The sequence below is a fragment of the Corythoichthys intestinalis genome, chromosome 3 (genome assembly GCF_030265065.1).
Source record: "Corythoichthys intestinalis isolate RoL2023-P3 chromosome 3, ASM3026506v1, whole genome shotgun sequence".
NCBI classification, from domain to species: domain Eukaryota; kingdom Metazoa; phylum Chordata; class Actinopteri; order Syngnathiformes; family Syngnathidae; genus Corythoichthys; species Corythoichthys intestinalis.
This window is the reverse complement of record NC_080397.1, coordinates 27,309,385-27,324,861: the sequence shown is the minus strand read 5'-3', so window position 1 is coordinate 27,324,861 and position 15,477 is coordinate 27,309,385. Positions and strand designations below refer to the sequence as shown.

The 15,477-nt window shown below is 45.6% G+C and overlaps 1 protein-coding gene across 4 annotated transcripts in view; it reads right to left on the bottom strand.

Moving 5' to 3' along the window:
• The window catches only part of LOC130912928 (netrin receptor UNC5C-like), a 404,638-nt gene that overhangs the window by 128,659 nt on the left and 260,502 nt on the right, over positions 1–15,477 (bottom strand). For all 4 annotated transcript variants that reach the window (XM_057831087.1, XM_057831088.1, XM_057831089.1 and 1 more), the window contains one exon: positions 1,363–1,466. In XM_057831087.1, the coding sequence (XP_057687070.1) occupies positions 1,363–1,466 (104 nt within the window). The remainder of the gene's footprint in view (positions 1–1,362; positions 1,467–15,477) is intronic.

Sequence of the window (15,477 nt, the reverse complement as noted above, 5' to 3'; positions counted from 1 at the left end):
TTGCAAGTGGGAAAACCAGCAAAATTGGCAGTGTATCAAATACTTGTTCTCCCCACTGTAGTTTGACTCAGAAAAGGTTCAAAACTGTATTTTTCACTTAACACAGTAACAATAAGTAGTTTCAAATCACACAATAATTTATAATAAGCCATATTTGTCAATAGAAAAGTAAAACTTTGACAATCTTTCTGAAAGCTGATTCCAAAGTGCATTCAGAGAAAAGTATTTCTATTGATGTTGGTGTCAGAAGCAGATTCTGGTCCGGGTCTGGCTACGAGGAAACAATTGGAAACGCACCAGAATATACAACAAAACTTTAACACAACTTAAGTTTTACAAAATTACAATGTATCTAACACATGATAATGTTATTTTGTTGACTCTGTGCACTTAAAAATCAGAAATGACATGTTTTGAAATCATAGAATCGCCGGAAAAAAAAAACAAGTTTTAGGAGAGGATTATTTGAGGTTTTAGCATGACACAGTTGCTTTCACTTGATTGTAGGTCTTTCTTCAGGAAGTAAATGTCTTTAAAAACAAATACATAACTTCCTTGAACAAGAGATGTTTGTCTCTACAGATTAGAAGAAACAAGCTTCCATTTTTTATTTGAATCATTCTTTTACTAATGCAAAAAAGTCCTGCTCCGGAGTCACTGAGTAACTTTTGCCATCAACTCAAATTGGCTCTCTGGGGACGACCAAGTCTAACTTTAGTCTTCTCATCTTTGCATCGCTGATGTGTTGTCGTGCCGCAGCTTTCAAGCCAATGTCACTCCAAGAGGAAATTTTGTCTTTTCCCATGATTTTCTGGGGTTGTTTTTTGCTGTGCCAATTCAAGTTTAGAGTATAATACCTTTTTTCTAGAAAACAATTATTTTAAAGATATATATCTATAATTTTGGAGTTAAGCAGTTTTTCATGTAATTGAGCAAGTGAGAAGAACAAGAGTGGAATAACTTAGTAATTTGAAGTTACTTGCAGAAAAAGGGAACAAATGGATACATAAAGTAATTGCTAGTTAGCCACATGCTGGCGACATTTTCATCCTATATAGTCATGTACACATAAGAGTAAATAGTGCAAAACCTGTTTCATAGTTAAAAATTATTACCAGTTAACTAATTGACTGTTTGCCCAGATAGTATTCATAGAGTACATCTTGTGGTAGTTAGCAAAATAAGAAAAGTATATGTCAAAAATACCCATTGACAGCAATAGATGTTCAATCCATCTTGACTGGGAGGGGCGAATGAACATATGTGTATTCACTCTTCCCAGTCAAAGATGGAATAGACTTCTAATGGCGGCCAAAGAGTTAAAATCAGTGTCAATTGAATTAGCGTGAAACTTGCACGTACTTCTGCTGCCGGTATGCCCTCTGGTGGACGACACTGGAGCAGCACCTCCTGCTCTAGGGACACCTCTTTGCCGAGGGGCTCCTGTTCAAAGGATTTCTTCAGATCTGTAAAGACAACAATAGTATCGTGAATTTCTGTTTTGCTTTTTATATCAAAGATGTCCATGGTGATACTAAAAAAAGCAGTTAATACAAATACAGTATAATATCCTAACACCCCATTTGTTGCCATGACTATTTAAGGATATGTGATTGTAAACAGGCCCCGTAGCCTCGTTTCCACCGCAGCCGTTAACTTGGGCTAACAGTTGTTTAAGTGTCTTTAAGTTGCTCTCTAAGTATTTAAAAATGTTTATGAAGCGTAAAACAATAATATTTAATACGCAGTCCCTGGGTTGCAATTTTACACTGAATTTTGTATTAGTAGGCCGTCGTCATCATCGTCTTGCTTATCCATATCTGTGTGGCATCGCAGCAAAGAGGCCCAGAGAGCCCTCTCCCAGCCACTTCCACAAGCTCTTTTGGGAGATTCCTGAGGCGTTCCCAGGTCAGCCGAGAAATATAATCCCTCCAGCATGACCTGGAGCTCTTTTGGGAGAATCCTGAGGCGTTCCCAGGTCAGCCGAGAAATATAATCCCTCCAGCATGACCTGGGTGGGCTCTGATGTCTCCTCCCAGTTAGACCTGCCTGAAACACCTGCTGAGGGAGGCGTCCAGGGGTATCCTCACCAGATGCCCAAACCACCTCAGCTGGCTGCTCTCAGCAGCTGTATTTCGAGTCCCTCCCGAATGACAAGTTCCTTACCTCATCTTAAAACAGAGCCCGACAACCCTGTGAAGGAAACTCATTTCAGCTGCTTGTTTCCGCTATCTCATTCTTTCCATCATTACCCAAATTTTATGGCTTTATGTGAGGGTAGGAGCGTGGATTGTACTGTAAATTGAAGTCTTTCCCTTTTAGCGGACCCCTTTCTTCGCCACGACAGACGGGTTAAGCGCCCGCAGCAGTGCGGATGCCACCCCAAACTGCCAGTCGAGATCACGCTCCAATCTACTCTCACTCGTGAACAAGATTCTGAGATACTTAAATTCCTCCAACTGAGGTAGGCACTCCCCTGACCAGCAGCGAGCAAACCAACCTTTACCCTCACAGGGAACAGACTCATGCTCCTTTGGTACATGGTCCACTAACTAGGGGTAATCCAACCCATACTCAAACAGTCACCCCACAGGGTGCCCTTGGGGACACTGTCATTAGGCTCCTCCAAATCCACAAAACACATGTGGACTGGACTGGCAAACTCCCATGCCCCTTCATTACCCTCATGAGCATAAAGAGCTGGTTCCTGGTTCCACGGCCAGGACAAAAAACACATTGCTCTTCCTCAACCTGAGGTTCCACTATCGACCAGACCTCTCCTGGGCAACCAACATCATCACACTTGTTAAGAAGCCTAACAAGCTAGGGCGGTGACAGCAAGGTCTTCGAGTCATAAGTTTTACATCAGACTGTCGTTGCCCTAGATCAGGGTCGTCCAAACTTTTTGCAAAGACTACACTTCCTGGGAGTGCTCAGGAATGAGCAACTTGACACCAACCTACTGGTGACCTTCTACCGGTCAGCTATCAAAAGGCTGCTCACCTATGCTATGTCAATGTGGCACTCAAGCTGCACAGAAGCAGACAGGAGAAGAATGCAGAGGGTGATCAAAACAGCAAAAAAGGTCATCAGCTGACCCCTTCCTCTTTTGTCCACCAGCTACAACTCTCGGTGCAAGGAGCATTATAAAAGATGATGAAGACACAACCCTGTCTCCACCTTTTAAACTTGTTCTCCTAGGCAGGTGCTACAGGGCCACACCAGCAACAAAACAAACAGACTGAAAGACAGTTTCTTTTCGAAGAGCTGTCACCACACTCAACTCAAGCTTGCTCTGAAATGTCAGCAATTGCACTGCTAATGCTACACCATTGTCACATGCATTTCACTAAGTAATATTTTCTCACATAGAGTGGGGCAAATAAGTATCTAGTCAACCACTAATTGTGCATGTTCTCCCACATGAAAATATTAGAGAGGCCTATAATTGTCAACATGGTTAAACCTCAACCATGAGAGACAGAATGTGGAAAAAAAACCCCCAGAAAATCACATTGTTTGATTTTTAAATAATTTATTTGCAAATTATGGTGGCAAATAAGTATTTGGTCAATACCAAAAGTTCATCTCAATACTTTGCTATGTACCCTTTCTTGGCAATAATGGAGGCCAAACGTTTTCTGTAACTCTTCACAAGCTTTTCACACACTGTTGCTGGTGTTTTGGCCCATTCCTTCATGCAGATCTCCTCTAGAGCAGTGATGTTTTGGGGCTGTCGTTGGGCAACACGGACTTTCAACTCCCTCCGCAGATTTTCTATGGGGTTAAGACCTGGAGACTGGCTAGGCCACTCCAGGACCTTGAAATGCTTCTTACGAAGCCACTCCTTTGTTGCCCTGGCTGTGTGTTTGGGATCATTGTCATGCTGAAAGACCCAGCCACGTCTCATCTTCAATGCCCTTGCTGATTAAAGGAGATTTTCACTCAAAATCTCTCGATACATGGTCCCATTCATTCTTTCCTTTACACAGATCAGTCGTCCTGGTCCCTTTACAGAAAAACAGCCCCAAAGCATGTTTCCACCCCCATGCTTCACAGTGGGTATGGTGTTCTTCGGATGCAATTCAGTATTCTTTCTCCTCCAAACAAGACAACCTGTGTTTCTACCAAAAAGTTCTATTTTGGTTTCATCTGACCATAACACATCCTCCCAGTCCTCTTCTGGATCATCCAAATGCTCTCTAGCAAACCGCAGACGGGCCTGGATGTGTCCTTTCTTCAGCAGGGGGACACGTGTGGCAGTGCAGGATTTGAGTCCCTGGCGGCGCATTGTGTCTCTGTAGGTCATTCACGTGGTCCCCCCGTGTGGTTCTGGGATTTTTGCTCCCTGTTCTTGTTATCATTTTGACCCCACGGGGTGAGGAGGGAGTTGAAAGTCTTTGTTGCTCAACAACAGCCCCAAAACATCACTGCTCTAGAGGAGATCTGCATGGAGGAATGGGCCAAAATACCAGCAACAGTGTGTGAAAAGCTTGTGAAGAGTTACAGAAAACGTTTGGCCTCCATTATTGCCAACAAAGGGTACATAAAAAAGTATTGAGATGAACTTTTGCTATAGACCAAATACTTTTTTTCCACCATGATTTGCAAATAAATTCTTTAAAAATCAAACAATGTGATTTTCTGTTTTTTTTCCACATTCTGTCTCTCATGGTTGGGGTTTAACCAAGTTGACAATTACAGGCCTCTCTAATATTTTCAAGTGGGAGAACTTGCACAATTAGTAGTTGACTAAATACTTATTTGGCCCACTGTATCTGGGCAATGTATCATCTGGGTACTGCATTTGCAATATTTGCACAGTTACATTATAGCATTTTGCATTGTTTCATCAGTATCCATGCACAAACTGTCATTTGCACTTCACTCATATCAGGTCAGCCATCTGCCTCCTAGTCTGAGTACTGTAAATTGTCATATATGCACTGTTATATTACCACTGCATCACCACTTGCTGCTAGTCACTTATTCACTTTATTCCCAATTTGTGTACACTGTAACCTATGTTTTAATATTAGCCGTATCATACTATTATACTATATTATGGTTAAACTTTAAAAGTCATTGCTCTCTGCACAATAACAATAAAGGCTCTATTCTATTCTATTCTATTCTATTCTATTCTATTCTATTCTATTCTAACCTAGACTTTCCCAGGGAGGCTGAGGAGTGTGATCCCACGAGAGTTGGAACGCCCCGTTTTCCCCTGGACCACTTTCTTAATGATTGGGACCACCACCCGGTTTGACACTTCAAAGGCACTGCCCCCAGTGACCACGCAAAGTTGCAGAGGCGTGTCGCCCAAGACAGCCCTGAGAAATCGTCTTGGTTTGGCTTGGAGTTTTAAGGTGGAGTACAGTGTGCGCGGTGCTGGACCTACCCTTTACACCATGGGTTCATCTGTCATGGCCTAACAAGCTAGGGCGGTGACAGCAAGGTCTTCGAGTCATAAGTTTTACATCAGACTGTCGTTGCCCTAGATCAGGGTCGTCCAAACTTTTTGCAAAGAGGGCCAAATTTGGTGTGGTAAAAATGTGGGGGGCCGACCTTGGCTGACATCCTTTATGTAGAACAATATATTTAAGCAAATTTTAGCAAGCCATTCTGTGTGTCAAATACAGTGTGCTTTATTATTTTTTTTAAATGAATACATTTCAACAATCTCACAACCAGCCTTTGTGGCGTTCTCTTTCGACTCTCGGGCTCTTGCGAAATACTGCTGCTGTGAAATTAAACTAGCTTCAACTTGCTTCAATCTCTCGCTAGTCACTAAGTACGTATCTTCCCTGGAAATTAAACTAGCTTCAACTTGCTTCAATTTCTCACTAGTCGCTACATATCTTCCCTGTAATCTTGTCGTAAATGCCATTGTGTCTTGTTCGGTAATATCGCCTCACATTTAACTCTTTAAAAACAGCGACTGTCTCTTTGCAAGTGAGTCAGACAGTTGTTGCGTATTTTAGTGAAGAAATAGTCCAATTTCCACCTATCCTTGAAGCGCCAGCCTTCGCAGTCAACTTTCTTTTTTTGTTGATTGTCGCCATTTTAGAAAATTGGGAGTAAAGGGTCACACGGGGGAATGTTGCTTAGAGTGCTGCTGCCTTTTCGTGGGTAAATGAGGAGCAGCATTTAGTGTGTAAGATACTTCATATGCTTGTAGCAGTACTGCTGACCAATTTATTAAGTCTGTGTGCGGGCCAGACGTTATTGATTTTATGACAGAGGCTGGGGGCCGGATGAAATTTGACCACGGGCTGCATTTGGCCCCCGGTCCGGACTTTGGACATATCTGCCCTAGATGAATGCCCTGCCAAGGCTATCAAGTTTCATCTACCCTGGATTTGCTGGATGGCCGCTGTTGGCTGTCCTGAGCTGACGCCCTTGATGATGGATCTTACTTTTCATTCCATCTGGGTGTCCAGCCACCCTCCACACCAATCTCCAGAGGCAGATGGTGGGGGAGACAGTTTAGTTGCCCTCGATCCAACCATGAAACAGGTAGTCCTGGCATACGTGTTACCAGTAGCAAGGGGACTTCTTCTCCTGACCTGACGGCAACATCAATAGCCTTGAGATACCGAAGGCGGACCTCATAAGAGCACCGTCGCTGCGGACTAGTTTCACTACCTCTGCAACTTCTGCACTTGTGATTGACCTGTCCAAACCCAGGCCTATATTTCCTCCATGAAATGCGTGCTGATGAAAATTATTGGAGGTTAAAGGATTTTATTTTCTTGAATCGTCAATGAAATTGACAGGGAAAAGGCTTTTCATCAAATGGATTGGACTCTACAATTATGCATATTTATACAATGGTACCTTTACATGCTAAGTTAATTCGTTCCAGGACCTTGTTTGTAAGTCGAAATGGTCGTATGTCGAGCTGGATTTTCCCATAAGTGTTAGGTCCTCTTCCAACTTCCTTCTGAGACCTGCCCACCTCCAGCAGGTGTGCATGTTTTTAGTTGATTACAGGTCAGACGAGTGGAGCAGCCACAGCTGAGGGCAATGAACATCGGCCAGCTTTAAAAGCCAAGCAGACGCTCCACCTCGTCGCCCGATCAACTCGTCTGGTTTCGCCGTCAGTTGCTTCTTGCATTCTTTATATGATATCACTGATTCCCGGCTCACGACTACTTTGCTCTCGCCCCAGGTCCTGTCCTCTGCGCGCTCCTTGTCGGATTCTATGTCTGCCTCCTTCCGAGCTTCCACGTCTCACGCCGGCTCAATACCCCACACGAAGCAACCTCCACCCGCCACGCTAGCTCTGGTGTCTGCAAATAAATATTTCTCACCGCAACCACCGTGTGTCTGCATTTAGATCCCTCCTCATCGCACACCCTAACAGTTTGATCGGGCCATAATGGATCTCGCAGACAAACCCGCCGGCTCGCCCACGTCACTCCAAGACCACCACCAAGCCATTGACTTCCTCTTCCATAAGGTAACGGACATTTCCCACTCACTCCAGGCCATACAAGCACAACTCTCCCCGCCTCCCCTTCGCCACGCCGCCGCCTCGCCAAGCCACGTTCCCGTAACTAACCCAGTGCCATCAGCTGCAGACCGGGAGCCGCACGTTCCCGCACCGGCGCCTTACGATGGAAACCTCGGTACATGTCGGGCTTTTTTGGTCCAATGCAGCCTTGTTTTCGAGCTACAGCCATCCATGTATCAAGAGGACCGTACAAAGATTGCTTACCTCATCGGTTGCCTTCGCGGAGCGGCTTTGGACTGGGCCTCTTCAATGTGGGAGCTGAGTTCTTCCGTGTGTGTGTCGTACTCCCGCTTCACGAAGGAAATGCGCAAAATCTTCGATCATCCAGTCCAAAGAGGCAAAGAGGCAGCCAAGCGGCTTATGTCAATTCGCCAGGGGCCTCCGAGCGTCGCCAAATTCTCGGTGGAGTTCCGGACGTTGGCCGCGGAAAGCCGGTTTAATGACGCGGCGCTCCAAGAAGTGTTCACCCGCGCCTTGAACGAATCCCTCAAGGATGAATTGGCCACGCGGGACGAGCCCGGTTCTTTGGAAAACCTGGTCCTTTTGGCAATAAATATTGACAATCGCTTACGCGAGCGAGAAAGACAACGCAGAGAAGAACCGGACGCCACACGCAGTCTTCCCTGCCCTTCCACTACCACCGCCACTTTCTGCCCAGGCAGCTGACGCTGTGCAGGCGAGGTCGCCCCCTTCTGACAAAACCGAGCCAATGCAGTTGGGCCGCACCAGGCTGTCCCAGGAGGAGCGCACACGCAGGTATAAGGCTCAGTTATGCATTTACTGCGGTCAGGGAGGGCACTTTATTCATGGCTGTCCGGTGCGTCCGGGAAACGGCTCGCCAATAGAGGGACTACTGGTGAGCCACATGTCTCACAATTCTTCACGCCGACTCCAGCTCACAGCCACCCTCTCCAGGAAGGGCTAGTCTCGCACAGTCACCGCTCTAGTCGATTGTGGTTCGGACGAGAATTTTATTGATGAAGGCCTGGCGAACCAGATGGGGCTGTGCACGCACCCACTACCTGCCCCGTTAAGGACCACAGCACTGGACGGACAGCCCCTGTTTAACGTGAACCGACAGACTGAAGCCATCGATGTCATCCTGTCAGGCAACCACCGAGAGGTGAGCTCCTTTTTGGTTTTTAGTAGTCCTCGAACACCGCTCGTCCTTGGTCTCCCATGGCTTAAAACTCATAACCCCTCCATAGACTGGACACACCCTAAGGTAACGGCATGGAGTGACTACTGCCATACTCACTGTCTAAAATCTGCTCTAGTGCTGTCCGGTCTGGTCCGGGAACTGGGGCCGCCCGACCTGTCTGCGGTGCCGGAGTGCTACCATGACCTTGGGCGGGTATTTAGTAAGGATCAACCTTCTTCCTGGAGCGACTCTCCCCAAAGGTCGTGTTGATAACATCTCGCTTCCAGAGAGGGAGGCGATGAAGTCGTACATCACAGAGTCCCTAGCCTCAGGTATTATTCGCCCGTCCTCCTCCCCCGTTGGTGCGGGGTTCTTTTTTGTGGGGAAAAAAGATGGAGGCCTAAGACCCTGCATAGACTTCCGTGGCCTGAATGAGATCACCGTTAAAAACAAATACCCTCTTCCGCTGATGGATTCTGCGTTCACCCCCCTCCAGGGCGCTACGATTTTCACGAAGCTAGACCTACGTAGTGCCTACCACCTCGTCCGTGTTAAGGAGGGCGATGAGTGGAAGACTGCCTTCAACACACCCATCGGCCATTATGAATATTTGGTTATGCCATTTGGGCTCACCAATGCCCCTGTTGTCTTCCAAAATTTGGTTAATGATGTACTCGGTGACATGATTAATTAATTTGTGGTGGTCTACTTGGACGATATCCTGGTGTTCTCTCCCACACCACACGAGCATGAGAACCATGTTCGTCTAGTGCTCCAGCGGCTCCTCGAGAACAGACTGTATGTAAAGGCTGAAAAATGTGAGTTTCATGTTCCAGAAACTGCCTTTCTTGGCTACATTGTGGGGCGTGTGAAGCTACGGATGGACCCGGCAAAAGTGACTGCTGTTCTGAACTGGCCTCGCCCCTCTGACAGGAAGCAACTACAACGCTTTCTCGGTTTCGCAAACTTTTATAGGAGATTCATTCGCAATTACAGCCGGATCGCAGCACCCCTCACGGCCCTCACCTCCACCGCAAAACCGTTCTTCTGGTCTGACGCTGCAGACGCCGCTTTCAGCGACCTCAAGAGTCGATTCACCTCAGACCCGGTGCTGGTCCACCCCGACCAGTCACGGCAGTTCATTGTGGAGGTTGATGCCTCGGAGTCGGGGGTGGGCGCGGTGCTCTCCCGACGCCAGCCAGCTGATGGCAAAATCCACCCATGTGCCTTTTTCTCCCGCAGGCTCTCACCCGCTGAACGCAATTACAGTATCGGGGACAGAGAGCTCCTAGCAGTAAAACTGGCTCAGGAAGAATGGCGTCACCACCTGGAAGGCACACCACAGCCATTCCTCGTGCTCACTGACCATAAGAACCTGGAGTACCTCAAGGCAGCTAGGAGACTGAATCCACGACAGGCCAGGTGGGCTTTGTTTTTCTGCCGTTTTGACTTTGTGCTTTCTTACATCCCAGGCTCCAAAAACACAAAGCCCGACGCCCTGTAATGTCAATTCCAAACCATTGAACCTAAGGAGGAACCCGCGCCCATTCTTCCTCAAACCCGCTTCCTGGCCTCCGTGGAATGGGAGATCGAGCGCAAAGTAAAGGATTCCCATGGTGAGCACCCAGATCCTCGAGCCGGTCCCCAGTCTAACCTGTTTGTGCCCCAGGGTCTCCGTTCTCAGGTCTTGGAGTGGGCTCACTCATCCCGGCTGTTCTGCCACCCCGGCATACGTAGGACATTGGCTGTACTACGCCAGCGGTTCTGGTGGCCCTCCATGCCAGAAGATACGAGATCCTATGTCCTAGCCTGTACAATATGTGCGCGCAGCAAAACGTCAACCAAGCCCAGCTCTGGACTCCTTCGCCCACTACCTGTCCCAAGCCGACCCTGGTCCCACATAGCCCTGGATTTCGTCACCGGTTTGCCCCCCTCCAAAGGAAACACTGTAATTCTCACTATTGTGGATAGATTCTCCAAAGCCGCTCATTTCATTCCCCTTCATAAACTTCCATCAGCCACGGAAACTACAACCCTGCTCACTAACCATGTCTTCCGTTTGCATGGCATCCCGTCAGATATAGTCTCCGACAGGGGACCCCAGTTTACTTGCCAGGTCTGGAGGGCTTTCTGTGCGGCCCTGGGCGTTGGAGTGAGCCTCTCCTCCGGTTACCACCCCCAGACGAATGGACAGTGTGAGCGTACCAACCAACAGCTCGAAGCAGCCCTCCGCTGCACCACTCAAGCTCACCCCAACACCTGGAGCGATCAACTGCCCTGGATTGAATATGCGTACAACTCCCTGCCGAATGCCTCTTCAGGTATGTCACAATTCCTGTGCTCCTTGGGTTACCAACCCCCATTATTCCCATCCCAGGAAAGTGACATCGCCGTCCCATCTGTCCAAGACCACATCGACCGTTGCTCTGGAATCTGGGAACAGGCACGCGCCGCGCTCCTCCGTGCCTCCGGGAGATCCCGTGCCCAGTCTGACCGTCACCGCTCGCCTGCGCCGGCTTACACTGTCGGCCAAAAGGTATGGCTCTCGTCAAAGTCCTTGCCTTTGAAGACTGAGTCGGTGAAGCTTTCCCCGCGGTTCGTTGGGCCCTTCGAAATCGCAAAAATAGTGAACCCCGCCGCTGTGCGTCTCCGGCTCCCAGCGCATTACAGGGTCCACCCCACGTTCCACGTCTCCCTCATCAAACCGGTGTCCTCTAGTCCCTTGGCCCCCCCTATTCCGCCCCCTCTGTTGGTCGACGGGGATCCGGCCTACCGGGTGGAGCGGCTTCTTGATGTCCGCCGCCGTGGCCGTGGGCTCCAGTACCTTGTTGACTGGGAGGGCTATGGCCCGGAGGAGCAGTCCTGGATCCCTGCCCGGTGGGTGCTGTCGCGGGCGCTCATCCGGGACTTCCACCGCGCCCATCCTGGGCGTCTCCGTCGGGCGCCACCAGGCGCCCGTAGGGGGGGAGGTCCTGTTAGGTCCTCTTCCCCTTTCTTCTGAGACCTGCCCACCTCCAGCAGGTGTGCATGTTTTTAGTTGATTACAGGTCAGACGAGTGGAGCGGCCACAGCTGAGGTCAATGAACATCGGCCAGCTTTAAAAGCCAAGCAGACGCTCCACCTCGTCGCCCGATCAACTCGTCTGGTTTCGCCGTCAGTTGCTTGTCGGATTCTTTATATGATATTACTGATTCCCGGCTCACGACTACTTTGCTCTCGCCCCAGGTCCTGTCCTCTGCGCGCTCCTTGTTGGATTCTACGCCTGCCTCCTTCCGAGCTTCCACATCTCACGCCGGCTCAATACCCCACACGAAGAAACCTCCATCCGCCACGCTATCTCTGGTGTCTGCAAATAAATATTACTCACCGCAACCACCGTGTGTCTGCATTTAGATCCCTCCTCGTCGCACACCCTAACAATAAGAATGCATTATAATCTCATTAACTCGTTCCACAGCCCAAAAACCTTCACTAAATCCTTAATAAATACTGCTGGTACTATTACAAATGGCAATTACACATAGCAAACCGAATATATTTTAAATAAAAATCATAATAATAATATAATAATAATTCCTGTAATTGTGTAACGAATCGGGTTCTAATGTGACAGACTTTTTTTTTCTGTACCTGAACGCACCGCGTGGCTGACGTGACACAGAGGGAGCGGAGGGGAGTGCCTGAGAGTTTCATTCGCATTCAATGTTTTCTTGAGAATCGTCAACTTTGGCGGTCAGGAGGCGTTTTGTGTTGGATAAGTTCTGTAATAAATGATAAAAACCTGACGAAACTGGCGATTTCTTTGGTGATGTTACCACAATAATAATTACCATCTTAACTTATAAAGACTGGCGACCGGTGGTCGGAGGAGGACCATGGAGATATTCATTTCACTGGTAAGTGTCACCCTTTTCCTTGTTTGACCATCTGTATAAACCTTTTTGAAACCCGTTTTGATTTCTCTCACATGAAAATTTGCCGTCCGTCCGTCCGCGGTCCTGTCGTGTCGTTGTATTTCGAGCACGTCATTGGATGTAGAAACAAATGGCGAGTCAAATTTTACGTCGGATGTCGAAAAGATCGTGTATCAAAGTGATCGTATCTCGAGGTACCACTGCATATTAAAACCAATGTGTTGACAACAGTACACCTTTATTTTTTTAATTCTTCTTTTTTTTTTTTTTTTTTTTTTTTAAACAAATGAGTTATTATTTGATATATTATATTTTTATATATTATCAGCCAAATGTATGAAAACTCCAGTTTTCCAATTTGGTAAAACTGTGCACTAGTAAAAAAAACTGCTTGTAACAGTAATGTGGGTGACTATAAAAAGGCTTCTTGTAAGGCTTTTTGTTAAGGTTTAAATAACACATATCTAGCATTAAGTAAAACCTCTAGAAGTGAAAAAACCTGACTAAAACTTGAGTAGCATTTCTAGGATTTCAAATACATGCTAATATGTAGTTTGGTGTCTTATTGTTTCAACAATGGTTACCTTCTAATTGTTCTGTCTGTAGCAAATAGTGTGGCTATTGAGACCACAGGGAAATCTCTTAGGTGACACTAATTTCTCTCCTAACTGGAAAGCAGACATATTGTGTTTCTACTCTCGCCCCCCTCTCAATACCATATTCACGCATGCATCCCTGAGGATACAATGTTAAAGCTATTAGCTGTTTCTGTAAGAGACTGTAAAAGAAAACGTGCAACTCGAGAAGATTTTTGCAGGTGGTGTGGCAGGACTAGGCTACGAACCTTATTTACGCCACTGATCAAATGCTCTGATAGATTTCCTTAAATGGAAACATATGGTAAAGATCAGGTAGAGTTATTGTGGAAAGGCTTTGCAAAGCCCCATTCATTTCCAGTGGCAAAAAAAGTTCTAAATGCATCACATTTTCTATCCATTTCCCATATTATACACATTAAAAAAATCAAAAAATCATGACGCAAAAAAAAAATGTCTATAGTTTTTCTCAAAAAACAAACAAACAAACAAACAAAACACACAGTTACACCAAAATATGACAAAAACATCCCTGTTTTAGGTCCAATGGCCCCATTCATTTCCAATGGGAAGAAAATGACTGAAGAAAAATGACTTGAAATTAACAGGAAGTGACTTGAAAGCCCCAAAATCAACTAGAAATGACCCAAAATGCACAGGACTTGACACCGATATGGCCCAAAATGTGGAGGAAATGACCCAAAATAAACAGGAAGTGCCATGTAAGTACCCTCAAATTAACTAGGAAGTGGCTGAAAATGAACTCATTGCCCGCCATTGAAAGGGATAAACATCCAATTAATTTAAACTGGGAGGACTGGCTGTATAGATGCTCATCTCTTAGTGCCATTGTCTTGTTATTGGCTCTTGGTTGAAGCCATGCAATTCAAGAGTTGATCATTAAATATCTTGTCTTATAAGATAAACATGACCTTCAAATGACTGTATTCTGTATTTGGCGGAAAACAGGTGACTTGAAGTTCTGCTCTGAGACCCCCAATTTGGCCATATTTCAAAATTGTCCTATATGCATGTGTGATACTGTACATCATTGGAAAGCTTAAAATCTCAATTTTCTGGGGGAAGAAAATGTTTGAACCGGAGGACATTTAAAAAAATAAATAAATAAATAAACAGCAAAACGCTAACTGGAGGTGAGAGCACGTGAGAGCATGAATAAAGACGCCATGATTTTAACGAGATATTATCGCGTACTTACCTCTTTTCGATCCAAAAATTCCTTGTAGCATGTATCACCGAGTGTCAAGACACAGCGGTTAATGGCCACAGCTGGATTTTTGGGGGACTTTATGGATGAAACATGGTAATATAACAAGGGTCGCGATGCAGAAATCACAGACATCAAGGACTAATCAAGATTTTCATTTTCATATATTTACCCTTTTAAAAGATTTTTTTCCCAATTCTTCTTTTATGGATGGATTACTTATCATCAAAATTATTGGGGAAAATGCGACAGTAACGAAAAAAAAAATACAATCAAGCTATAGTTATGAGGTAGATATCCGTGACTTTTTTACTGACGCCCATTTTTTCATTGTGACGTAATTTGTTTAAAAGTTTAAATATGCGAGTGAATAATTTTTTAAAGTCGTTTTTTTTTTTTTTTTTTAACTAAATACTTGACATCAATTAACGATTCTAAGCCAAAAATGACAGACATTTTGAAATACTATTACTTACCTTCTTTTCATGGCTAGGTTGAAACAAAAGCGGTCGTGCGACGCCTTTAAACGGGGGGTTCCAGGGTAAAAAAACAGACAAATTAAAAATAGTTCGGGGGTGCCATGAATCTGCTATGGCAGCATATAGACATATTGTTCTATCAAACACAATAGTTCTTTTGGCTTAAAATACAGCAGTTTATTTTAAAGATGGGTGCAAGAGCAGAAACTGCTTTTTCAGCCTTGTCTGTGTTTTCCGCCATTTATGTTTAACATGTTTCAACGTCATTTGAATTTCTATTGCTATTTTGATTTTTTTGTTTTTTTAATGATCATAATTTTGAATGGATTGTAACAATTCTCTCCTCTCCACCTGAATAAACATGTATCTCCAGTGCAGTCCATGAACACAAAGCTGAACATTGACACCTGCCAATTTGCCAAATGCGGGGGAATTTTAGATGTGTGAGCATCCCCCCAATTTGCCAGTTTGGTGGGGATCATCCATAATCCATATGGATTACTATTAATGCATAGTTTGGAGCGCATGTGGTCCGCAGATTGTTTGAAGCTTAAAAAAAAAAAAAAAAAAAAAAAGTTGTTTTTTTTTTCGATTATTTGT